Source organism: Gymnogyps californianus, chromosome 17, assembly GCF_018139145.2.
Source record: "Gymnogyps californianus isolate 813 chromosome 17, ASM1813914v2, whole genome shotgun sequence".
Taxonomy (NCBI): Eukaryota; Metazoa; Chordata; class Aves; order Accipitriformes; family Cathartidae; genus Gymnogyps; species Gymnogyps californianus.
In genome coordinates this window covers 3,724,997-3,751,541 of record NC_059487.1, presented here as the reverse complement: position 1 = coordinate 3,751,541, position 26,545 = coordinate 3,724,997, and the positions used below count along the sequence as shown (strand labels likewise).

At 37.9% G+C, this 26,545-nt stretch overlaps 1 protein-coding gene across 1 annotated transcript in view; it reads right to left on the bottom strand.

The window, feature by feature from the left end:
* PTPRT (protein tyrosine phosphatase receptor type T) overlaps positions 1–26,545 on the bottom strand; it is a 462,241-nt gene that overhangs the window by 259,531 nt on the left and 176,165 nt on the right. Inside the window, 5 exon segments of the mRNA XM_050907140.1 lie at positions 11,638–11,812; positions 14,103–14,143; positions 14,146–14,217; positions 17,439–17,520; positions 23,134–23,405. Of these exon segments, the coding sequence (XP_050763097.1) occupies positions 11,638–11,812; positions 14,103–14,143; positions 14,146–14,217; positions 17,439–17,520; positions 23,134–23,405 (642 nt within the window).

Below are 26,545 nucleotides of genomic sequence, written 5' to 3'. Positions count from 1 at the left end.
AAAACTTCCTTATGAGTATAGAAGTGCTACACCTGGAGCTGAGGCATGCAGAAAATTCAGATCCTCTAATTTGCATGTAAATCTTGGAAGAGACAATAGTCTAGTTCCTACTGAAACTATCACAGCTTTAATGAAGAGTATTAAAATTTCCTTTTTGCTCAGGAAAAACCAATAATCCTACTGCAAAGACTATAACAGTACTGTGATTCCAAGAAGATGACATAAAAAGGAATTACGGTGAATTTGAGGATAATTCTATAACAGAATGAGTTTCCTCAGACTCCTTGACTAAACGCACTATTAACTAATGCTAAATTATATCCAATTGGCAGAGCTTTGGAGAGGACCATGCGTATGGTGAAAAGGTTGTATCTTGGAGACAAAGAATGTATTTTCCCTAATTACTGTCAGTGTGCAGTTCAATTCTAGATAGCAGAGTTAAGCCTTGTCTGCCTTCAACATGTGTCACCTGATCCATACAGCTCTTAACGTAGTCCTGTCCTTTCTTAGTAGGTAATAGAAAATAAACAGAGCACCCAATTGTCAGAGGCCATTTACAAAATCAAGACTCAGGCTCTCAGAGCTTTGAATACATAATTTAATATTGGCATCAAGTGAACATCCCCCATTTTAAATCCTGAAAAAGAAATTACTGAAAAAGTATTACACTTAGGACTTCTCATAGTTAGATATACAGAAATTCACACAAAATGCTTGTCCACTACAAGATTTCAATTGTCAAGAGCATATGAGTTTGTGACTACAACAATAATCATAAAACTTTCCACAAGCTAAGTGATTGCTGCATGCTCTGACTGGCCTAACCAATAGGCAACAAAACCAATGTACCAAAATTCTTGATCATCCCTAAAGTACCATATTCTTGACACAAGGCAAACAAAAGTAAATCATTTGCAAGACTCATCAAGTAGAGCAAAGGTATCTAACAGACATAAGGTTAAGTAGAAGGGAGATGGTAGAAAACAATGTAAGAGCAAGCACAGAAGTGCTTATATTTAAGAGTTTCAACCTCAACATCATGGAAAATACTGACAGATCACTATTTAGTGAGCAACCTGGGTCAGAAGACTGAATAATACCATACTGCTGATTAAAAGGAAATATATGGTCAGCAGTGTTCACAAGGATCAGTCAAAAACTCACAAGCAGCAGCAGCAACAAAAGAAGGATTTGGCATAACATGAAGGAAAGAAAAGAGAAAATTAAGGAAGTAAGCAATCCAAACCTGTTCCATTTTAATTTGTGTCTGTATCCTGCTGAGGGAACAAACAGTTCGTAAGCTGTAGTCTGTCATGTAATTCAGTATTAGCTGCAGGCTAATAAATAGAACAGTAAAGCATATGCAAAGACTGATTTATAAGATCCAAAGAGAGAGAGCCTAAGTCTTGCAGCTATTTGCATCTTCCTCACATACAAACAAGTACTGATGGAAAGTTTCCTGCTGAGAAAGAGAGAGAGGCAAGAGATGCACTGGAGAGAAAGCTGGTTAAAAAAAAAGAAGAAAGAGGACTGTAATAACTTCTTCAGAAAGGGATTTTTACATATTTGTGCAGCATAGCAGAGCACAATGCTGCAGCTGAAATCATTCATAATAAAAGGAAAGTTAGAAAAATCAGCAACACTAGGAGACGTCTATGAAGAAGCCAAGCCAGAGTTTTACAAGGTCCACCTTGAAGGTGTTATACCATAGCTGTTCAGCAGGCAGTATGGACTGTAGAGAGCTAGGAAACGTCATCTTATGTTTTTTTCTTCTCAAATTCATAGGCTAATGATTACAATAGTGGCAGGGCTTGCTGTAATCATCACCCTATTTAACTGCTGCTCAGCAGGTTTCTGCTCTTAGATCTAAAGCGTTTTTTAAAAGTCACAGCAAGACAGGGGTAACAGTGAGGATGTGATCTGAACCAGTGTCCCAGCACCAGTAAAAGGGGGGAACAAGTGGTGGTATTTAACACATCAGATCAAAGCTAAAAAACAGCACAACAAATTTTACGGTGGTGATTCTATGAGAAGTGTATTTATTTGCTCAGAAAAAGGAAGCATTCTTCAATTGAGTAGAAGTGGAAGACGACTGCAAAATCTCAGTTCAAAACTACAATTTTGCCTATTTTCTTGTCTCAAATAATCTCACAGTTGAATGGGGAACTACCTTCAAAATGATCATTCTTTCCTTAACACAGAAACATGCCCTTTAATCTCTTCATTCAGATAGGACAAATGCAAACATACCAACGCCCAGCTTCTCCCTGGAGTTCAGTTATACTGGCTTTGAAAGCAAAGCAGTTCAGCCCCATCATTCAGAGGTAAATGCTATGCAAACTTTAAAAATCCCATTCACCTGAATACCTAACACAAGCTTGCTGAACGGCCTCCATTCAGCACCGCTAACAGACTTTAAAAGACTTTTGTCATCTCCTAGCTTTGAAGCTAAAAAGATTCTGGAGCTGCCCTAATATCCTTAGCTCTGAACTCAACCGTTCTGTGTTTACAAGGCTCCATCATTCTTTCCTCTGAAACCTGCAATCTTCTTCATGTTAGGATTGGAGCTTCAGCTTGTAAATGCCAACATCCAAACACAGCAGAGTAGTTTAACAAGTGCCCATACAGTAGATCAGTTGCAGCACATGTAGTGGTACACTCAAAAGAAAAGGAGGTAGAAGTGTGTGTATAACACACAGACCTGGAAGTCTGTAAGAAGGCTGAGTACGTACATGAAGAGAGATTGTTTAAGAAAGGGTTAGACCTCAACACAATCAAAGGTGGTTCAAGATGTACAAAGGGAAAAAAGCTAAGTAAAATAAATGAAGGTAAGGTGGTCTTTAGCACAGATCACTGGGAACCAACATATTGCTTTTAACTGTTCTATATCTTGCTTTGCAGTATTTTTTTTTTAACAATAAAAATAAATATAAAAGCTGGGCACCCATTTCACATATCCTAAGAAACCCAACCATGCTCTAAGCAGATTCACAGTAAACTGCCAACAAAGAGTAAAGCTTAAATCAAGGCAAAGATGGCTGGGGAATTCATTAGCACCTTGCTCAGGACAGAAATTGTCCCTTCCACAGGTGATTTTGAACTTCTTAGTTCAGTCTTCCTAAAACAAATACAATACCTTTGCAGAAACCCTATTAGCTGCAGTAACTACTGCATTTCTGAAAGAGATCAGTAACTACGCTTCCTTACGCTGTGTCTAGCGCTGCAAAAACTTTAAAAGTTCCAATAATCACATTGGTCTGAGGCATTTGCATCTACAGAAGCAGTCTAATCCCTTCACTGGAAATCAATTTGTTTCTCCGATACAGACGGGATTTATAGGTCTCTCTGTATTGTAAATATACTCTTTGTTTTGCCGGTTTATTCATCCTTTCATACTAAGAAATCTGATGCATCCTCGCCTGCATTTCATATTAAGCACTACTTTTTTTAGGTTGTTTTTTTCTGCTGCAACAGAAGTAATATTTTGATGTGAAAAGGAAATCTTTCCTGCTGAGATAACAGCTCATACCCAACAACTGTATCTCACAAGTGTCCAAGTATGCCTAAATCATACCAGACTCTTCACCAACATCCAAGTACGGTGACAGATGATACTTCAAGGGACATCTCTTGAATTAAAAGCATTTAACAGGATTGTAACCACAGGGTGGATAAATTAAGAACAGCCTTAGATTCTATTTTCCAGGAGAAGCCCATTAATAACTTTGCTACAATTAAACAGGCAGGAGAAAGATGAGCAGAAGAGAGTTAACAATGAATGCGAGTCATCTTTTCTGCTAAATCTTTTAGCTAAGGTATAAGCAAAAAAAAGTGTAATTTTGAACTGTAACATCACATAGGCATCATTAGCAATAAACCTGCATGAAAATTTGTACATTAAAAAGAAACAAAGAACAATGAAAAGCTGCCAGACACATTTTACAATGGCACACGTGGTGGTCTGAGTTACCAACCGATCCACTACAAGAAAGTTTCCAGTTAGCAAAGGCATTTGGGATATGTCCTTAGCATTTGATGCTCTTTTCTGAGCATCGACAGTCCTGAATTAATTTCCATGCAGTTGCCTTAAACCTTCTTGATAATTTTAACTAGAAACAGAGAAGGCTGAGAGTTCCAACTACAGGACGTAAACCATAGGGATAATCTAGCAGGAAAACACCTTACTAGAAACAGCAGCATAGGTTGGAGAAAAAGTGATATAAAGTGTTAATTCTGCATTCTGACTACACTTGGAAAACATGCTAGAAAGCTAAGGGGGAGGAGAAATAATACTGGCCAAGTAACTGCTACTCTTCCCTTCCTTTTAAAAATAAATAAATGAGTACTGGTAGTTGCAAGACTCTGTAGACTGACAAATGGATACTACAGCACAATGGAAGCCTCCAGCATTGAAAACCCAAGAACTTGAGTTAATAGTTAACACTCTTTACACCCAGCAGCAATATACTAGAAAGTCGCATCACTGCTTTCTGCAAGATGTAAGGCAGCATGAAATATGTGAAATTACCTTGTCCATACTTTTCAAACACAAGCGTAATCCTAGGTAGGCTGAAACACATTCATTTGTGTTTTGCCAGAATCCCTGCTTCCGCCAGCTGCACTGTTCGTTGGGAGCCTCCTCTTAACTAGGAAGTTAATAGGTAGGTATGGTTTACTGGAATACACACCAGTAAATAACATTCTATTTCCACTAATTTTTGGACCCTGTCTTTTATCTGAAGACCAAAATTTAATATAAATTATTGAAGCATTTTTAACATTTTAGGATTGAGGATGCTATGACAAGACAGCTTATTTAGACTTTGATGCCCATTTTCTCCTTTATATTGTCTGATGGGATAAGGCACCTCAGAACTGCAGATGAGAGAACAAGGCTTACCATCCTTTTCTATAGAGGTCTAGCCTACAAGATCAACTCGTGGAAAAGTCAAGGAAAGCAGAGAGAGTCTAGAGAAAGGAGAAGGTCTACCACCCAGTGATGCTTTCCCTTTCAGTATTTTTGTTCTTTGGAGATTCTCTCTGTTCCCTTTGAATGGAGGTAAGAAGGAAAATGACATAAAGTACGAAAGACAGTTACTAACCAAAGCAGCAAGAAAGCTCCCTTCTCCCCACAAGGAATCTTGCAGTTAACTCTGTTCAAGTAACTGCAATTAAAGATAAATAAAAAACGCACATCTTTTACCAAGTTAATCACAGCTTCATGTAAGGAAAAGCTATTTCTTATAGTCTTGAGAGAGAAGAAAATAACCCTGAGATACCTCCTCACTACTATCAGAGTGAGCTATCAGAGCTTTCTGTAAGACCAGTGAGGACTCCTTCCCCCATGACTTCCAGTCAGCAGAACCGCAGTTGACATGAGCTGTCTGCTCACCACGCCACAGCAACAACTGGTACCCAAGATGCATCAGGGAGGCTGGAGACAATTTCACAGACAAGGAAGGAAGGAAGAGCTTTCCATAACACTCTTCATCCTTGGAAAATTAAAGGATATTTACTCGAGTCCCTTCTGCTTCAAAAAGATTGTTCCTCAGTCTTTCTCCATTTATTATTGCATTTATATCTTGTATTTAGTCAAGACCTTTATACATCAGCAATATCAGACTTAGAAATCTCTACATTAAAAACAAGTCCAAGCAAATTCATCCCATGCCTACCTCTCTACCAGTCTCAAGTGACATTTCAGTCAGAATAAAACCAGAACTCTTGGACTTACATTTGCCTCAAAGAAAAACAAACAAAAACCCCAAAACAAACAAACAAAAACCCCAAAACAAACAAACAAAAACCCCAAAACAAACAAACAAAAACCCCAAAACAAACAAACAAAAACCCCAAAACAAACAAACAAAAACCCCAAAACAAACAAACAAAAACCCCAAAACAAACAAACAAAAACCCCAAAACAAACAAACAAAAACCCACAAATTATGCACACCATTAATCTTTCAAGAAATTCCTGAAACCCAACTCAGTGGTGTGATGGGAAAGCCATTATAATTTCCCAAGTGGCTACAATCAAGATAAAGTTTTAAGACAGTACTCCCTGCTCATTTTACACAGAAACAGAGAGGCTACTGAAGAAAGAGATATAAAAAGTTGGGGAAAAAATAAAGATTGAATTGTCAATATACCATTAGTTTATGAACTTTCCTTGTAGCCCAGCTGTAGCTTTGTATTCTTCCTGGATATGCTTACTCTAATTTATACCCTGTTGACTAATGTAAATATAAGAAACAAGGAATGCACATGCTAGAACATGACTGCAAGTCTGTGTAGCACGGTGCAATTCTGAAAATTGGATCCTGTATATAAAGTATACATTAATCAGTTCTCAAGGAAATGGCTTCATTTCCCAGTTCTATTTCGGAGGTTAAACAGAAGGAGAAGGAAATGTTTCCTTTTGAAAGAACACATATGGTTCATACTAACTGCCGATTTCTATGAAACACTCTCTTTGTCTTCATATCTCTCCCATCCACTTCACGGAAAGCTACTAAGTTGGACTGAAAGAAAAGAAAGTGGAGTTAAAGCTCTTGGTGAGAGTGAATGAGCGTTTGTAATCTCTTTGCCTCCTCTTTTCTCACCACACACCCACCTAATGATTAAAACTGAGTTAAAGCAACTGCTATTGGACTACACCGAACTAGACGATTAAACAGAGCAACGACAAGTTCAAGTAATTACCAGCCAGATGCAAACACCAAGGAAGGAAGTATTACATTCCCTACACCACTGTGACTGCAAAAAAAAAAAAAAAAAAAAAAAAAAAAAAGAATGTAAGTGGCTTTTTCAGACACCCTACAATCACAAAGCCATTCTCCCTTGTTCAGTAATTTCAAAGGCAGCATAACCTTCATAAACGGTTCGCATGCGCACACACACACAAAACCCATTCTGTGCTGGTATAGTGTTCGAAAGAGCAACATCATTACATGCTTTATCAAACCTATACTTAACTTCTCATGGTACAGTACATGTAAATTCTGCAGACTGAATCTATTTGTGTAAACTGGAAAAAATAGAGAAAGAGAGAGCACGCAGCCCGAGGGGAACCCTCATTATCACAGCTTTACTGACACTGTTGGTAGCGCCAGCAAGAGACTTTCTCCTGTTCACAAGGTGATAACTTCGAGGACCTTGATTAATGTGCATTACTCAGGCAGATGAATTCAAATCTACCCAGCAACTTCTGCAATCTGGATGAGTCTGATAAGTAGCTGGAAGGTATGAAAATTCCTATCTGAACTTATTAATGCATACTAGAAAAAATACTTTTTTAACAGTAAAATCTAAAACGCACATATACCACAGCTGAGCTTATCTCCTAAATGGTTCCAAGGGAGGGAATGGACTCAGTCTTCCAGCCACCCTGATGGCAAAAGAGGATAGTTGCAGCACAGTGTCTACTTTTCACATCAACACCGCCAATCTCCTGAGTGAAATCTGGGGACTTGAGTACCACCACGGAAACAGTAGTTATCCTTGCCATCATGGGGTAATATATTATGCCAGTTTTAATGAGTACATTTGGCATGAATATCCTGGGGTATAGAACTATCTGTGCATCAGGCATGAAAATAAATTTAAAAAAAAAAAAAAAAAAAAAAAAAAAAAAAAAACACACCAAACCAACAAACAAAAACTTTAAAGGATCTTTTTCGTATCCACCACCTCTCTTAGTAATTGCTTTATATGAAGTGAAAGACTTTGGAGTTTGTGGGCATCCTAAACAATTACATTGAAGACAACTATATTTTCATCCCAGGAACAAGCTCTACTCTAGAGTACATGTGTAACGCCATATTATGTACTTTCATACCTACACTGCCCTTGTTTTATTCAAGGAAACCTATGGACGGCCTGATGCAACATTTCTAGGGCCAGCTCCAGCCCAAGGTCAGGCTCAGCTGTAGAATAGAAGTGGTTTTATTTCTTACTACTTTTAAGCTCCAGAAAGCTCTGTCTTCTAATAGAACTTCCTGCTATTTAATAATTAACCGAAACTATTCTGGACACAGCTCCAATAATAAATACTGAGATAGTCAAAACACCTGTAGAAGTTTTCCTTGATGAATCTCCCTTATATTTGTGAATCTGGAATTTGAACAGTATATTTAATACTGGAGAAGCTTAAATATACAGATTTATTTAAATGTCTAATTATTTTGCATGCTTTTCACGCTTGAGTATCTCAACTCTGATAACCTGACAGGGTTTTTTTTTGTTGTGTTTTTTTGTTTGGTGTTTGTGTATGTGGTTTGGGGCGGGGGGGGGGGGCTTGTGTTTTGGTTTTTTTTAAATTCCAGTGCCTACTTATTAGGAAAAGACTCAGATCACAAGAGTAGTTTCCACTGTGTACCTGGTAAGTTAATAAACAGAGGGTGCAATTACAGTAACAAGCATCACATCAGAAAAGACCTAGAGAAAAAATAGTAAGCAACTCTGAAAAAGAAACCACCTCTCCCTCTGGTGTCACTGAAGGCATCAGCTTCTCACGTCTAAAAACCTCAAGAAAAGAGTGACTGTCCCACAGTATCACAAGGATGACAGAAAGCCACTCAGTTAAGAGACAGACTGTTTTTCGTCTGTGCTGGCTAACTGAACACTTTGAAAATCAACTAAGACAAAACTGAAGAGAACTAGAACATACCCTTGGAGGTCTGTAGAGGGGCTCTGTTGAGTACTCCTACCTCTGTAGCAGCAGAACAGACCCTAAGAAAATGTCATGAGCTTTAAAAGTATTTGCATCAGGTAGCAACAAAATAATTTTGAGGGACTTCCTGGAGAGTGAAAAATATCAGAAAAATTGGCTCATGAAAAATAGGTTATAGATGCTGTAATATTCCCTCTTTAACAGCTCTCCACAGATTCCCACCATGTACTGAGTAATTAATTTAGGCAGCCAGAATATCTGAAAGGGATCGGAAAAAAAAAAAAACAATTGCAAACAAAGCTCCATACACACACACACACACAGAGTTTAAAACATTATTCACAACCTTACATAATGTGACAGGTGTCCTGGAAGGACACGATCATTAATACAGACCTTAAATGATAAGATTCCAGCCAATTTCCACAGTATTTTAAACAATCTTTACACAAGCAAAACCAACATTTAGATCAGAATATGAGTAACTGCCACGCAGCTTTTACTTAAAAGAAAATTACAGACAACAAGCATTCCATTCATATGTGATCAGTATAGCAAGACGTAGAATCTCTGGGTTTTTTGAAAACTGCACTGTACAAAATTGTATTAAATTACTGTATGTGCAACAGTGAGAGATAAGAAACAGAGAAGAGCTATTTCCACTGGAGCACCAAAGGATGGTAAGGTGTACAGACGGAAATGATAGGTTTCTCTGGCTTGACTATGATGATTCTAGAGTGCAAAGAGAAGAATAAACGTATTGTCATTTATACAAGCCTTGCAACAGAGCCAGAAGACAGAAAAGCATTAGCATATACAGCAAATAGCTGTCTACAGAATAGCATTTTCACAGTACTACAAAGGTATCTCCTGCCACTAAATATACTGTAATAATTTGAAACTAATAAAGTTATGATCTTTTGTATAAGATTTCCAGTAATTACTTTACAATAATACACTCTTCTTAGTAAAGATGTCCACATAGACAAGCAAGGGGAGGACTTGGGGGGGCAGCAGAAGGTGGTGAGTGTTTAATTTCATTGATCATTTCATTTGCTGAAATAGGTATCTATTGTTCCAATTTAGGGTGTAGAAGAAGTACGTGCATTTCAAAGCAAAACCTCTCTTTCTGTATCTGCCAAATATTATCATTCAATATTGAGAAATGTAAATTACTCTTGCCTTTCTCAATATTACAATAAAACATCTTATGCATAGGGAAGCAAATGAATCCTTACATTAAAAAGATACAAAGATACACTTTTAAACCTTAATCTTTGTTGAAGAAATCCCCTATGATTTTATGTTCAACTGATCAAGAGAAAGCATGTGAGAAGCAGAGTATTAGCTTGGATTTAGTGGGTTTAGGGGCAGGACTATCAATTGAGCAAAACTTCAATTACAGACTAATTTAATGTATACCCAAGTACATTATTGCAATTCAATAAACATCTCTTCAGAATTAAACAATTCCAATTTGCTTTCATTTCAGCCTGTGTGCATGCATAACAGATTTGCTATTATCCACACTAAAATTAGTCAGACTGTTTGAAAGCACTCATCCATGCAATCCCAGTGTGTCACAGTGCTGCATCAAACTAACCTCAAATGAACCACTTAACCTTACCTGCTTACTAAACAGGAGCAAGGAGCAGAGGAGTGTACCTTCCCATAACAATATTACTCTCCTAGAATTTCTTCTAGCTAGGTGTCTGCTTGAGTAATCCAGGAATGAATCTATCAACATCTCTCCTGGTGGACATCCAACCATTCATGGTTATAACTTATTCTTCTATTTTTTCCCTTTTTACATCAATGAACATGAAAGTGTCAGGCACCTACTCAACTTTGCATATTCTGATATGTGGTTGCTCTGGAAGATTGCCTTCCCTCTATTTAGCTATGATACAATACTAGATATGCTACTCCTGGCAACTCAATTCCATTTTAATCATGAATTAACTCCTCTGAATTTGAACAAGATGCAAGATCACCAAGTGGGAATTAAAAGCACTTGGCATGCAATAGGAGCATTCTCTTCACAATCTGTGTAGTCTGAATATCTGCACCACGCAACACTATATTTAAGGCATTGTAACGGCATCAGTATACTGATCATCAAATGACAGAGTAAGTTGGCAGAAACTAGGACAGTGGACAAAAGCGATCTCGTTTCTACAGCAGCCCTCCATTTTCACAGAAAAGTGAAACATTTAGATCAATAAAATTATACTCTGTGAGCAGACCCATACTTCAAATTCCTCCCACCTCACATCACTCCCACCCTAAACACAGAACGTCTCAGGAGCCACTTAGTCACCCACTGATCTCTCCACCTAAGAGTCAGTGAGCATTCCTGTGGTGCAGCTCAAGGTAAGTTTTAAAAAAAAAAAAAAAAAAAGTAGCAGCACAGTAAATAGCACTTTACCGCATGCCTCATGAAGGCAAGATTAAGACACATCTTGCATGTGTCAGGCACAGTATCAGCTCTTGAATCACAGTAAATAACAGGGCTAAAACCCTAGCATCCTTCAAGAACTACTGATGTTTCTACTGCGTACTTCAGGACATCAGCAGACTCAATCCCATCATTTACTCCCAGCAGCCTTGAGCAGACTCTTCTGACATAAAATGCTCTATCACAAGATTATTTATGCCTGATAAAAATATCGTAAAGGAAGGCAGATGAAGCTGACTGACAGCCAAACTGTTTAGCTGACTACAGTAAAAGTATCCATAGCTACCATGCATTACTACAAAAGCTTATGAAGAGGGCTTTATCCAAAGTTTTGATTCAAACATTTGTTTTAAGAAAATGATTGAAATTCATGTCATTTTTACCCTTTTTTCTTACTTAATATGAATGAAAGGAGAAGGTCCAATAGGATGTCATGTTTTATACGTAGTTGCCATCTGGGACGAAATACTCATCTTGCATAAACTGCTGTTTTAATGCAACCTACCTTTCACTATTAATTCTGCATAATTTGAAACTCCAGATCCACCATCTGAACGAATGACACATCGGTACTTGCTGATACTGCGTTGAGAGGTGTCAGCTACACTGACAGTAGCAGAAAAACGTCTATGGTTGACCACTCGAGTGACCATTAATGCTGTGTCCCTTCCATTCCACTGCTGTAAAGGCAGACAAAAATAATGCAAGTTATGAAGACACACAGATTATGCACCCATGTGTAATTCATTCTTTGTTATGCTTCTTAACATTGTTCAGACCTTCGTGTTCACATCACTAGGCTAGATTTTATACAAGCACAATTTCTCAAGAGAAGACTGCTAGCCATACCCTTGAAAAATTTACAGGGTTGTATGAACTAGGGCTTAAATATTCTTACACATATATTTAAGTTTTCACCTGTATTTAATTTTTGAAACATATTTGGGCATTTGATGTGTTATATTTACCGAAAAGGCTAGAGAGTGACAGCTCAGACTATGCAATTGTACACAGTATATTTAGAGGCCTGGCTAGGATATGAAAATACGACAACTGACTGGTTTGTATACACCTGGGAAAACGCTACAAATGAACAGATTTTATAAACTTGGCATTTTCAGATGTAAAACTTTGATTCTGGACCAATTTAAATAAACCAGTTGGATGAGCAGACATCCTTATACGTCCAACATTCCTCAATAAACCTCTCCACCAATGCCAGACTACATCTTCCCAACTGGAAAAGGGACAGATGAAGAATTTGCTAGAAATAGAAGTTCTCCACAGCATAAACACCTGAACTTGCTCAGTTGGTCTCATTTATTAGGAGTTTCAAAGGAAAACACACTGCTGTTTTGCCAATTTCCAGTAATCAGTTTTTGGGGGTGTTTCCAAGGCTATTTTCATTAAATGTTTCAATTTTAGAGAATGGAAAACAGGTTTCTACTAGCAACAATAACGATTTCCTCCCAAACCCCTGCTTCTCACAGGAAAAGGTTCATACTGCTTCAGGTCAGAAGTGTTTTTACACACATCTAAGTCATAACTGTGGAAAGATTTCACTGAAAGAACACAAAAAAGATAAAGAATAAGCCAAAAACATATCTTAGTGGATGCTAGAAGTACATCACAGGTTAACAAATTTCAGATAAAAATGTAATTTTTAGGAGAACAGCTGTGATGAGACTACAATTGAAGTGACCGTCAAGTCATTTTTACATAATGCCGACTACCTCTCTCACCAACTCAAGCCTTTCTCCCAGTATTAATTTTCATTTTTATGATTAGGTGAACTGATTCCTCCCCTAGTATTTAAACTAGATTTGAAACTGTTATTTTTAAAGTTTATTAAAATGTCTGAAGTCAATAAAAAAGTTTGAGTAAATCTGTTAATTACTTGACTGCAAATGCCATAGCAACCATGACAAAGGCCAATCTTGTCTGCCTCAGATGTTACAAGTTCAGGGGTGGTCAGGCCCTCAGTCACATCAGTCCAAGCTGAGAATAAAAACTGTTGACTGGCTTAAGCGCTCTGAAAGTTTACGTTTGCCCTATGTACACGCACAGTACATACAGCAAGAGAATCCTCTTGACTTGTTTGGGACGTTAGGTGTTTAATGGCACAAAAGTTCAGAAGAAGCGAAGAGCTCAACTATTTTAAAGGCTTCTAGAAGAGCTCTATGTATAGCGCATGGTAATGTTGGGACTCCACATATTAGAGCACTTCAAAGGGCAGAAGAAATAATTTTGTCCTTCACCGGGAAACATGCACTCCACATCTTCAGTTTGATATATGTTCCCTTTCTAACTCTAGAACTGAAAATGCATTCTTAAGGTTGTTACTACACCCACCTGAATAGCACGACCCAGTCTTTCAAGTCCAACCAACAGGGTGAAAATATGGATATTAAGAGAGGGAATGTTTTGGTCTTTTAGTGAGTGACTAAAAGGAACAATCTGCTATCAAATGCAGCCAAGGGAAACTGGGAGGAAAAAAAACAGTGGGTACAAACTGGTTTTGCCTGTTTTCACCATCCAGGTAGTAATCTCAGACCTTAGAGTAGGTTTCCTTCTTAACATACTGTCACTGACTCTGGGCTGAGGACATTTTTGGAGGGTGAGAGGAAAACAGATTGCATAATAAAGCAGAAGTGAAGAACTATTCCACTTGTTCTGTCTCTTCTGCTTTACGACTGAGTGCTTACAGGTACATGGGCATTTGTTTGAAATCAAAATTTTGCTGTCACCATGGCCATTTTTTCCATCTTCTGTATCATAACTCTGTACTTTGTCACCTTAAACTCTCACCTAGAAACAATTTAAGGCAGTTCTCAAAGGATCTTGATGAAAAGATTTTGCTCCACCACCCAGTCTTTCTCTATCTACTTATTTCACTTTAAAAAGTAAACAAACCAAACCAAAACCAACCAAACAAAAAAAAACACCACAAAAAAAAGTGCATTACTTTACCTGGAGCCAGAGTTTGTCATGCTGCGACCACTTCCCCCCGCAATGCACTGGAATGTCGCATTCTGTCCCACATTAACCTCCACGTTCTGAAGTCGTAGGAAATGAGGTGCTTTTCCTAACAAAAGATGAAAAGTATTGCAAGGGTAGAGCAAGGCAGTAATTGACTGTGTTACACCAACACAGATATAAACACTCAGCAAAGCATTAGGGCCTATCCTTGACAAAATGATTTTGCAAAATAAAGCTGTCCTTCAGTATTTAACTACTCACTGCGGAGTGAGGTGGATTATCGATCTGACAGAGGATGGCCTAAGGGATCATACAGAGCTCTGGTACATCTAAAAACTTAGATCAAATCACAACACAAGTTCATGGTCATCAGCACAATTTCTTACTGCTTGCTATAAAGAATAATTGAGTAATTTCTTTTCTTCAGAAAACTGTGTTTCTAAAAAGGTCAAAAAAAAAATCAAATGCTTCTGAGCTTGTCAAGCATGACTGACCCAAAGCAAATTTTCACAAGGGTCTTTTTTCTGTTTTATTTTATTGACCATCAAATACTTGCTAGACCTTTAGAATAATAATGTGTCATTAATATCAAATCAGATATTAAATGAAATATTCATATAACTGACAGTATTGTATCACTGTATTAGTTTAAGATCACTGATATCTGTTTTGCTGATACTAAATTCAGTATTAATTCAATATTAAACCACTGATATTAAAATGCAGGCATCGCATTTATTCACAAAGGAACTAGATCAGAGGATTATCTTTTGACTAAATACCAGACTCATTTACCTCGGTACAAGAAAATAAAAAAGATTACAGTACTGAATCTGACACTTTTAAATGAACTTAGTTCTTGCTGGGCTTCAGAAGAAAGTTTGTGCACCATTTGAAAACTTTTAGTAGGACACACTGAACAGCCTTATGAGACTCTAAAGGTCAGATTTTTTCAACTTCATCTTTACATTTTCTAGTACGATTAGACACCAATGAAATACATAATTTCAGAGGACATACCAACCCATCTTTTTCTATCAGAATCAAATAGCTTCAAAAGGATGCGGGCATCTGTATCTGTGCGTGCACGAAGCTCGACATATAAGTATTTGTCTACTATAGACACATGAGCAGAGAACGCATGCCTATACACTATGCCAAATGTTTTTATCTAGCTTCTGTATTCCATTCACCACACGCTCAGTTTGCTGACAGCTCCTGAAAGACAGTGACTCTGTACCATCGTGCTTTCTGGGGATCAGCAATTTGCATCACAGTTTACTGGAAAACTACCTCTGGGTGACAGTCAGAATATACTACACAATATTTGCAGGCTAATACTAGTAATTTCTGCCTGCAGTCTAAGGTGGGCAGATATAAGCCAGTTCCAAATATGAAGCTGCGTAGCCTGGGTGAGTGCAGTCACACCAACCCCAAAACTCCCAGTCCTCAGGTCTGCCCAGCTTCTGGAGCATAGGGCTGTCCTATGATCGCAAGTGCTCGTGCACACATAGTCAATGAGCTTTTAGCATAGTGAAAATTGATACTGCAGCGCATTCCTTCACAGGACAAAAAAAAAAAAGGCAACACCAGCAAGGTATTTATTTTTCTCCATTATTTTTCTCCATTACTGTGTCATTAGGGGCATTTCACTGCGTCTTTGCTGATACTTAGGTTTATCTGCTATACTGTCATCTATGAAGGTAAAGCAGAAATGAAGAAATAACATCAATAATTTCAGTAACCTCCAGGGTCATCAGGAGCCTCATGGTCCCTGTGTTTTGAGTTATAACAATTGTAAAACGAATGAGGGGCAAAGCCTGTACAAGTCAATGGAACACACTCTGGTGACATTTACCCTGGTGGCTGTCATTGCTGAACAACAAAAGCAACACTGGGAATCAGACAGGAGAAGCATTTACAAAGACTGTAGAGAACTTGCAGCTTGTAATGAGTTCTCTATACTGCACGTTGCAAACTGATTCAAAATGGAGTAGTTAACTGAATCATTTCAGTTTTGAGTCACCAAGAATGCACTTAATTTTGAAGAGGGACCTGCATACACTTCGAGAAACAGATTTAAAATCAGTTTAAATACTTCATTAAGTAGGGGTGTAACACAGCATCCTGTCTCTTTTGTTTTTTTTTTAAATCCCGTAACTTTCTTGTCTAGGCTTTGCCCCATAGTTTGTTCAGTGGCCTCTTTCCCAGTAAAGGGATCAGTCACCACTCAACATGCTGTGGAACGCACGCAGACCATTTGGGGGATTTGTTTGGATGCTGCCAGTTATCAGCAACATCTGGTTAATACAGATTGTAAGTATTCCTTAATGAAGCAAATGCACCCAAAGGCCTGCGCAATGAGCACATGGTAAATACAAATATAATTTAGTTAAACAGCAATTAACCATACTGCAGTTATCAGAAATGTCCTGTTAAACTTGAGCAGAACCATGTCTGTCACACTGAATGGCAGCTGTTCTTTGAAATTCTTATTGCAAGAAAACCAGTTGATTTCACTCCATCGATGTGATCCATGATTTTTTTGTGAGCAGCTGTCACTCACTAAAACTATGAACTAGTGAGAGGGGCTGTTAAAGGCTGTTAAAAAAAAAAAAAAGATCTTTAGAAGAAACTGTATACTACATACACAATATAGACACACAAAGTCCTCAAGCCACACTGTAGATGCATAGAGAAACCAAATAAGTTCAGACTCAAAGATTGAGGCTCAAGGTTTCTTTAAATAAAAGGGAAAAAAAAATCATCTAAGCTTATTATTATGGCTGTGACAGAAGAAATGCAACACTAAGATTTTTGAACAGCATCATGAACCTGTGTTAGTTTCTACTCCTGTGCAAGTGCATTATCTGAATGAGACTTTTAGTATCTTTACAGGGGTGCTGAGTGGGTTTAACATTTGTTGAGACACACACACTTTTGGGATATGTCCTTTACCAAGGAAATACTGAAACAATTTGTTTGTTTCTTCTTAAGTTAACCACACAGGATAGTATCAGAAGCTTTTTAGATTTTCTACAGCGATATGATTCAGAAATAATAAAACAATCAGTTTTATGTTCTCATAACAAGAGAGGAAGAGAGACTTCCACAGATGTCCTGGCACTAGCTATAGACTGAGAGCAGTTTTGCGTTTTTGCACAACTTGCAAAGTTATATAATTATGCAAGGCTGATTGTCTTCAGGTGTCTCAGAGGGATACAAGAAGACATTTTAGTGCTGACCAAATTGGGTAAATCACTCCTTTAGACTGTAAAGCCTGCTATATAACACACTGATACAGTTAGAAAAACAAAGAATGCTCACTGCACGGATGGGCGAGAACTCTGACTTCATCCACAGCTATGTACCCTGGATGTCCTTTCAAAGAGACAGATTCAAATATCACCTGAAATACAAAATAAGAAAAAGTTTTCTTAAAAAGAATAAATACACCAGGCATTTGGCCAGTCACCATATTCTGCTCTTATTCCAATGACTGCCAATGAAAGGCATTTCATCATTAATAATGAAGGGATACCAAGGCAATTCAGTATGTACATGCATACCAAAGATTGAAAATCTGTTTAATATGGAAAACAAAAAGTTAGAGCAACATCCATTAGGATTAGAGACAACTATGTGCTTCTTTCATTTGGAAGAGCAAAAAATACCCTGTGTATATACACACCTATATTCACATTAAGTGAATAATCATTCAATGTTCACTTTGAACATTAAGTGGATAGTCATTTAACATCTTGTTCTTAGTATGCCTGGGAAAGTTGGAGAATGCTGTACATGACATAAAATTCTCTTATTGAATCAATAACCCTGCATGGATTCATCTGGAGAAAATCTTGATTTGGCATGCATGCCACTGCAGTATTAGAGAGCAAATTATGAGCAACGGATGACCCCAGATTCTAGTTACTGGACTGAAATAAGATTCTCCTAGATATAATAAAGTTGTTTCTGCCTTTCCCTGGGTTGAACTAACATGGTCTGAGAATGAACATTCTTAAAAACCACAGGTAGTATTTCTCTACATTAATGGTACACTAACTAGCACTTTCTATTTTATTTATGTATCTGGATAATTAGTGTTTCACTAATTTGGGTCTGAATAGACAGATATTCAATTACAGATAACAAAAAATCTCATTCTTCCCCATGGCTTTGTGATTTTAGCTGGAAAACTGCCCCAATCCGAAGTATCCGGTTACTAAAAATATACAGGCTATCTGAAAATCAGTGCTGCCAAAAAAAACCTAAAAAACTGATAGAGAGATCATTATAACCAAGTTAACTATTGCCAAATAAGCTACCTAAAAATTCAGAAGAAAATAGTATTAAATACAGTGCAGTTTGCCCAACAATTAAAGGACATGAGTTGTAGACTGTGACCTCATCGCAGTCTACACATTGCTCAAGGCGGGCAGCGGAGGGGTGGTGCTGATCTCCTCCCTCTGGTGACCAGCAATAGGACGCGAGAAAATGGAATGAGGCTGCGCCAGGGCAAGTTCAGACTGGACATTAGGAAAAGGTTCTTCACTGAGAGGGCAGTCAGTCCCTGGAACAGGCTCCCCAGGGAAGTGGTCAGGGCACCAAGCCTGTCAGAGTTCACGAAGCATCTGGACAATGCTCTTCGCCATATGGTTTAGTTTTAGGTAGTCCTGCAAGGAGCAGGGAATTGGACTTGATGATCCTTATGGGTTCCTTCCAACTCGAGATATTCTATGATTCTATGAGGAACAGGAAGCTCAGAAATGTTAAACTGCCACAGAAAAAAGAAAAAAGCAGACTGCTTATTTAACATCTTGGTAATGCTACCTCTCAAGTTAGTGATTCTTTTCCCAAAGGAATGAAGTGCTACCCTTCTTTACTACTTAAAAAAAAAAAAAAAAAAATGAATGGGTGGAGATGTAATGGATGCTGTCCTCTGTATTTGAAAGGGATGTCCCCAGTTTCATTCCCTCTTACTAAAGTAATGTTCACACTGTACTAAATTGCTCATTTTTGCATGAGTATACAATAATGTTTTCAAGGACAGAGTTAATTAACATGTTCAGCTGGCACAGTTATTACTATTACAGCAGTATTCTAGTGCAGCTACTCGTTTCATAGGAGAAAGTATTTCAGTAATTTGTAACCTCTAAAATTCATTACTAGAACAAAGTTAACTACTTAAAGCCAGTTTTCAACACTTATTTTCATTCTAAATAAAAACTGGTATTCCCAGCCTCCCACTGTTTAGCCTTTTCTTCATCTCCTTCATCAGAAGATCTAATACAGTAAAAGATTCAACTGTCCAAATGCTGATCACTGCATGCCCTGGCTATGAAAGTAAACCAATGTGTCCTTCATAAGTACAGAATTACTGTTAATCATTTTCCTTTGCATTTGGGCTTCCAGAACATAGTTTCTACTCATGTTTCCATGATTTCCTAAGATCTGCTCCCTCAATTCAAAACGCATCCAAATGTGAGATCTTCTGAAATACGTTCATTAGAAAAAAGACATGATAAAAACAGGTAGAACACAAAAATTAATAGGCAAAGATATAAATGGAGAAAAGCTCAAGTGCTAACAATATGTAAAAACAAAGTTCTACTCCAGGAGGGTGGACAAAAAAATAGGCTGTCCAAGGAGCAACAGGAGGAAGCAAGTCTCTGGAAGATAAAATAATCCAAAAAACATCAACAAGTGTTTTGTGTTATCAAGGTTCTTGATACACTTTTTAGGGACTGTATAAAATAAGAGTATAATGCAAGTCCTTATTATGGAAATTATAATTATCTTAGAAATGAAATGTCATTCACAATAAAAATTACACTTACTGGGAAGGTCATGTAAGGAGCTCCCTTCAGACTTGAACTGAAGTGCAATATTACAGCTACAAAAATCTTATTTTAGTTTTGCATTTGTGAGAAGCTATAAGCCACAATGAACTAATTCTCAATTTTCTGCAAGCCAAGAACTCGGAAACAGAAGTTCTCCAAGGGATTGGCATTAGCTATTAGCATGTGTCAAAAGTAAGCACCGATACAGAGAGAACTGTCTTCTGTTAATTACTGACATGTACAGTCTTTAATACAGCAAAATATAACTTAAGCCAGTAACAACTGGCTTAAGTCAACTCCTAAAAAACCCATGCACACTGGTGTAGAATCCACTGAAAAGAGTAGAGGAATCCTCTCAATTCACACAATATTGTTTTGACAGACTATTTTATTATATGTTCCGCTTTACACTCAGATATTCTTGTTATTTCCCAGTTCAAACGTCCACATTGTTGTCTTTTTCTGTATTTTGCAGCATCTCAGCCCTATCAAAGCGAGAAGCACGGAAGCACCTAGGTTTTCCTGAAAACAGGGAATTGAGACCCAACATGAGGAAAAGGCAGGAATAAATGCTTATGGGGCCCAGTTCTGCAAATTTCACACTGAATATCTCTCATGTCCTTTTAATCTCAGTCAGAAATGTAGTATGATGGTTGAGACATAGGCATTTAACAATGCTTTACATTTAAGGAACTTCTCAGAAATTAATATAGATGACAAAAGCTTTACTCTTAAAAAACACTCTTAAATGCTCCTGAGAACTGCAAATACTAAGTCATTTCATGTTTCCTTACCAATAAACAATCCTACATTTCACTGCTGCTATATACCAACAATGTCTGTGTTAGCAACGTAGTCTGGCTCATCTGTTGTGGTACAACAGTTTTCTTCAGGCATGGATCAATAATGTTCCTTGCTATACATCAAAAAAACTCTTCCTGGCAGACTCTAGTGCTGCCCTTGGTGCATTCTGGGACTAAGTTCATCCTTATGGCAAGCAGTAATTCAAGATTACATGTATTACCTTTATCCAAGAAGTATTACAGCTTTTTCTCACTACACTAAAAACATCTGCAGGCTGGGAATCCAAGTACGAGTAACTTTAGGGTAGACATTATAAATCTCCACCATCCCATGTTTATATCTCAGCAGAGTGCTTTTGGATCCAGATGACTCATATGACCCTTGCACAGAACTGCCAGACCTAAAACACGACCTTTGGCAATTGGCTTGGTTACTAGTTTTCCACTAGTCACATCTCCAAAGCTCAAAGTACTTGTCGAAGCCTCAGACCCATGGCAGACAGTTTCAAAGTTTTTGCCTGACTGAATTTTTGATGCACATTGCAATCCAAGATGGTGTGGTTTCTGTGCATTAAGAGAATAATCCACATTTTGCCTGACACAGATTTCACTATTTAGGAAAAATGCTATTTTTCCCTGTGTTATCTGGTGCTTTTGAAATACAGAACATGCTTTCAGGCCTCTTGCGCACAAAGCTTTCTCCAGGCATACCATTTTGATTTAAAGCTGACAAATAACACTCCGATGGCACATCCTAGATTGTGAGTGTGAAATGAGACACTCCCTAGGCAACAGTACACCCAAGCTTTTGTCATCCTGCCACCTCTGGACTCCTTTAGCCAGAAGTGTTACTTTAGGCTGCCAAATAACAATAATTTTGACTAAGTCCTTCATTGTATTTTCCTCTTCACTTTTGCAAGCTTAAAGTTTTCTTTTTTCTTTTTTTTTCCCTTTTTTTTTTTTAACCCTGATTAAATGTAGAAACTCACAGGATTGCAGACCATCGAGAAAAGATGGTTTATAAAATCAGGGACTGATGATAGATTAGTCTATTAGAACCCCCATAATAGTAGGGCAGATCTCACATTTTAAAAGCCACACTTAAGGAATAAGAATACAAATATAAACAGAAGGAAACATCACTCCCATTCATCAAAAAGTAAAAAAGAAAACCCTTGCATTTTCTAGGAAGGAACTACTCCTAGGCAGTTACTGCTGGGTTCCAATCTGTTCATTTTTGTGCTGCAGTGAAAAATTCTTGTTTGATTTAAAGGATTTTTTGCTCAGGAAAAGCAAACTTGACCTGCAAAAGGACTTGCAAAAGAAGTAAGGCAGGCTCAGGAAGTCTACTATTGGTATATCTAAGAGTAGGATCTCTCTTAGTGTGAGATCAGACTGTCTTTTCCAGGTTTTTCAAGCACTGATTATCTGGGTGAAAGATCATTTCTATCATCTCTGTGGAGCACCTACTATGAAGCAAATTCAGGTTCATGTTAATATGAATGGAGTATAAGCACTTTAGTATGACTTCAGAACAAGCGGTAAGTTGCGCACAGCCCTTAAAACACCACGTTCCACGCATTTGCATCTCTTTATCCCTTCCTCTGACGCTGCATAATGTGCTCTACGTATTCTGCTGATATCCCCAACTCTTTTTCAGAGGCAGAACATTAAAGCATTCTATTTCAGCTCAGATTTTATAGTCCTCCCGCCCAGTTATTAGAAGCAAAAAAATAAAAAAAAGCAAGCTTCTCTACCTGCTGTTTTCTATCCACAGACTATCTGCTGCCTTTTCATAGTTTATTCTATCGTAATTCCTATCTCACTCATGTCTTTTATTAGTATCATATGTACATCAGCTTTTCCTGCAAGGTTTAGGGTGCAATTACCTCCCAGGCTTTTTTTTTTTTGTCTTGAATATAAAACAAGACAAAAACACGCCTTCAACACCTAACGAGAAGTCTGTGAGTCCAAAAATAGTTCAGGCAAATTTATGCAGAGATACAGCTACACATCTAGACACTCATTTGTATTTACATTTACATAGTGCCACGGAAAGTGCCAATACAAGTCTGTTTATGTGCCAATTTCATGATAAACAAGTGGGTCTTAACTTGCCAATAATTTGACTCCCAGCAATCCATCCATCGCTCTGTGACCTAACAACTGAAGAAAAAGGGTGAAGCGGGAAGAAATATGTCAAGATGCCCTTTTGCTATAAAACTGCGATATGTAAATTCATTCTGATAGGAAAAAGTCGGGGGGGGGAGGCACACAGGGATTTGATTTTCAGAATACCTATTGTTAACAGTAGCTTAGCTCACACGTAGCCAAATTTTGAAAGGAAAAAGAGAGAAAAATATTACAAACTCATACCTGATAAAAATGTGGCCAGAATGTACTGATGGCAAGTTCTGCTTTCACCCATCCTTCTGTAACAACCCCCGAGACGTTCCATATGGGATTGCCCTGTGGTCCTCCATTCACCTTCACGTAGACGTTCAGAGAGCCAGGACTCGAACGGTCTCTGCTGGATAAGTAATAGTGGAAATCGATGCAATGTGTGTCATTTTCCTTCAGCGTAGGCAACAGCAAGTGAGCTTTCTGCCCAGATGCCCGCCCAGAGCTGTTCACCATCATGAAGGAGCCTACAGAGGAAAGCAAAAAGAGAAAAAAAGAGTGGTTTTGCTTGGCTTTTTCAGTAAAAACAGTTCCACTAGAAAAGTCAGTGATTCCCTTAGAAGCCAGAAAACAAAACATTCATCTGAAGAACTCAAACTAGCTATTTTATGCTAGTTGTTAGGTAACAGAAAGAAAGGATATTAAAATTGCAGGGTATATACACAAATAGATTCAGGGCCAACGAGAACCACTTCAATTAGATAACTTAAAAATCAAAGTAAAAACACTATTTTGTTTTTATTATTTTATAACCTTGTGATAAAACAGTCACTCTAAACAAAAGCATATTCACACTTCAAGCAGCAACGAGGCTCTCCTACCACGTACAGTCGCCCAAAGGCACATTCCATACAAAAACTACAACAATGGACCAAATTCTCAGCTGGTGTTTGCCTACATGGCCCCTACCCACTTCATGCCAATCTATACCTGTGAACCCTGCATCTTGGCACTATAAACTCTTGAAGGTTGTAATGTGTTAAGAAAAATCCAATTTTCAGAGCCCAAATGAATTAGGCTTGTTAGCATAACAGCAACATCTCGACTAGAAATAATGCAAGAAGGACAATTATTCTTCTAGGAGGGAAGGACAGGCTGAATTTAGGAAGGGAAATATATACTAAGGCAATTTATGAGTTTGTTAACCTGCAAGCTTGCATCATATTAACCGTGGCACTTGATGTTGAACTCGTATTTTGATTCATCAAGCAGTTATTTTACAGCACATTGTGTCTCGACTCATCTCTTCACAGATGCATCAAGGTGACAAATGTTAGCAATAAGGAAAAACATTATGAGAGTTATTTGATTCAATTCTGTTTAAGGGATCTCCTTTATGTGTGTACAGACACTCACACTCAGAAAAAGCTGAAGAAAATACCAAGACTGGGGCAGGGGGGGAAATCTGTGTGTCAGCAGCCAGGCATGATAATTTTTAATCAAATGCAGCCCTCCTGACACTCTCGGTTCTGATGCTGCTGCCAAGGCATGCTACAAATGTATTTCTCTGCTGGCCTCTTGCAGTTCACAGAAGATTGAGTCTGAAAAGCCCTGCCTCACTTCTAACCTATTGACTTTCCCTATTCCATGCCGTAGCAGTGTAACACTCAGATGAGCCAGATAAACATTTTGATCAATTCTGTGCAGTGAACAGCCATATATTCTAAATTTATATCAACAGATACCAGCAACTTTCTCCCACAAAAACATTTTTTCCCCTGTGTTTATATGATATATATGCATTTTGTAAAGGATTGAAAAGCACGGATGCAGAAGGAAGTCAATCTTTAAAAAAAAAAAAAAAAAAAAAAAAATCACACACTCTGGAGACCTTGGAAAATTCAAGCACAATGCAAGCACAGCTGGGGGAGAGGCTGTACTAAGAAATATGAAAATTTATAGGCAAGATGCTCTCTGGCAATCCTATCTTTCATTTTGATATGCTGAAAATCAAAATGGCCCCAAATCAAGAAATTCCAGATTCACAGCAAGGACTTTGAGAAACGTAAGAGCTGAATCCAAACTTTTTAATTTCTCTCTAATAATCAAAGTCCGTAAGATGGGATCCTGACAAATGTTCACTGTTGATCTAATTCTGCTCCCAGTCAACCACAAAATCCCCTTCTTCAGCAAGTACTGTATATATGCTATTCGCAAAAATCCACCCAAATAAACTAAAGGTTTGAGAAACTGAGATTTGGATTCTGTTTCTATGACCCAAGATAATTTATTATCAGAAAGCACAACGGCCAACAGGTTTGAAGAGGCAGCACAGCCTGGTAGTTAAGACAGCAGGCTGGAAACCTGACAGCCTGGTTTCTAAGACTAGTTATGACACTCACTTCCATGATCTCTGTCAGTACACATAGTCTGCCTTACCTTCCCTTACAAATAAAGCAAGAATAGTCGCAAGAACCACTCTTCTACTGAGAATCTGGGAGGAAAGCCACTGTAAAACTGCTGAGTAACAGTAGTATAGTATACAGGAGTATAGCAGCTGCTGTGAAACACACTGCCTGCAGCATTTCAATGCCATTTTGAGAAACAGTACAAGATACAACAAAGACAAGTTCTACATTTGCCAGATCTCATACCTGAGGATGATGGTACAGTCAATTAAAACACTCGGTAAAGAAAAGCAGAGCTCCTGTGCATCCACAAGGTTTTCAACCAAATGCCTGCTACACTGGGTAGGAACCCAGGAAAACTGATTTTTGTACCATCATTGATTGGATCGTAGGGCACATCATTTCACTTCTGGGCATCTTTCTCAACTTTTATCTTTTTTAAATTTGGATAATACATGGATTCCTACCCTAAAAAACTACTCTGAAGCTGTACTGTGTCTTGAACTGCACTGGGGTAGGTGTTTCAATGATAGAAAAAGTTAGGGAATATTTCACTTTTACAGATTCATGTATAAAAATAACGAGCTTTCCTCTGGGAGGAAAAACATCAGCTTTTATAAAAAGTTCAAAGCAGTAATTACAATTTTATTTTTTGCCACCCACAAAAAAATGAATCACAAGCTATTCGCAGTATGACAATGGCCTTTTGTGCAACTACTGACAATTCCAGAGAGAGTATGGAGCCTGAATCTACCGACTGACAACATGAGCAAGTAAAATATCCATCCACCAAAAGCACTTAGCAAAATAATTAGTCTTAGTTACTAAAAGAATAGCCTTACAAACAACTGTCATATGCAAATTATTCATAGCTTCTTATTTATAGCTTTTTTTTTTAATACAGTATGCCTAGAGATACAGGAGAAAACACTATAAAAACGTAACTGTCTCCAGTAAAGTCCTGATAAAAGGTATTATTTTATATGACAGTGGAAAAGATGAAAAATCTCCACTTATAGTGCCATCTCTGAAAGTACTCATACCTTGTTTAAATCAGTTTGTCATCTACTAACTATACCACATTCCTTATTTCTGCAGAGATTTAGTGTGGCAGCTTCCACAACAAACCCTTCCCCTGACTAGTCAAGGCATAGCGCACCCCACCTCAAGCCTGGCCATCGTAGGGGGTGTAAACTTATAGTTTCATCAAGACTATAATTGACATTGGACACAAGAATACACCGATCTATAAAATTCAG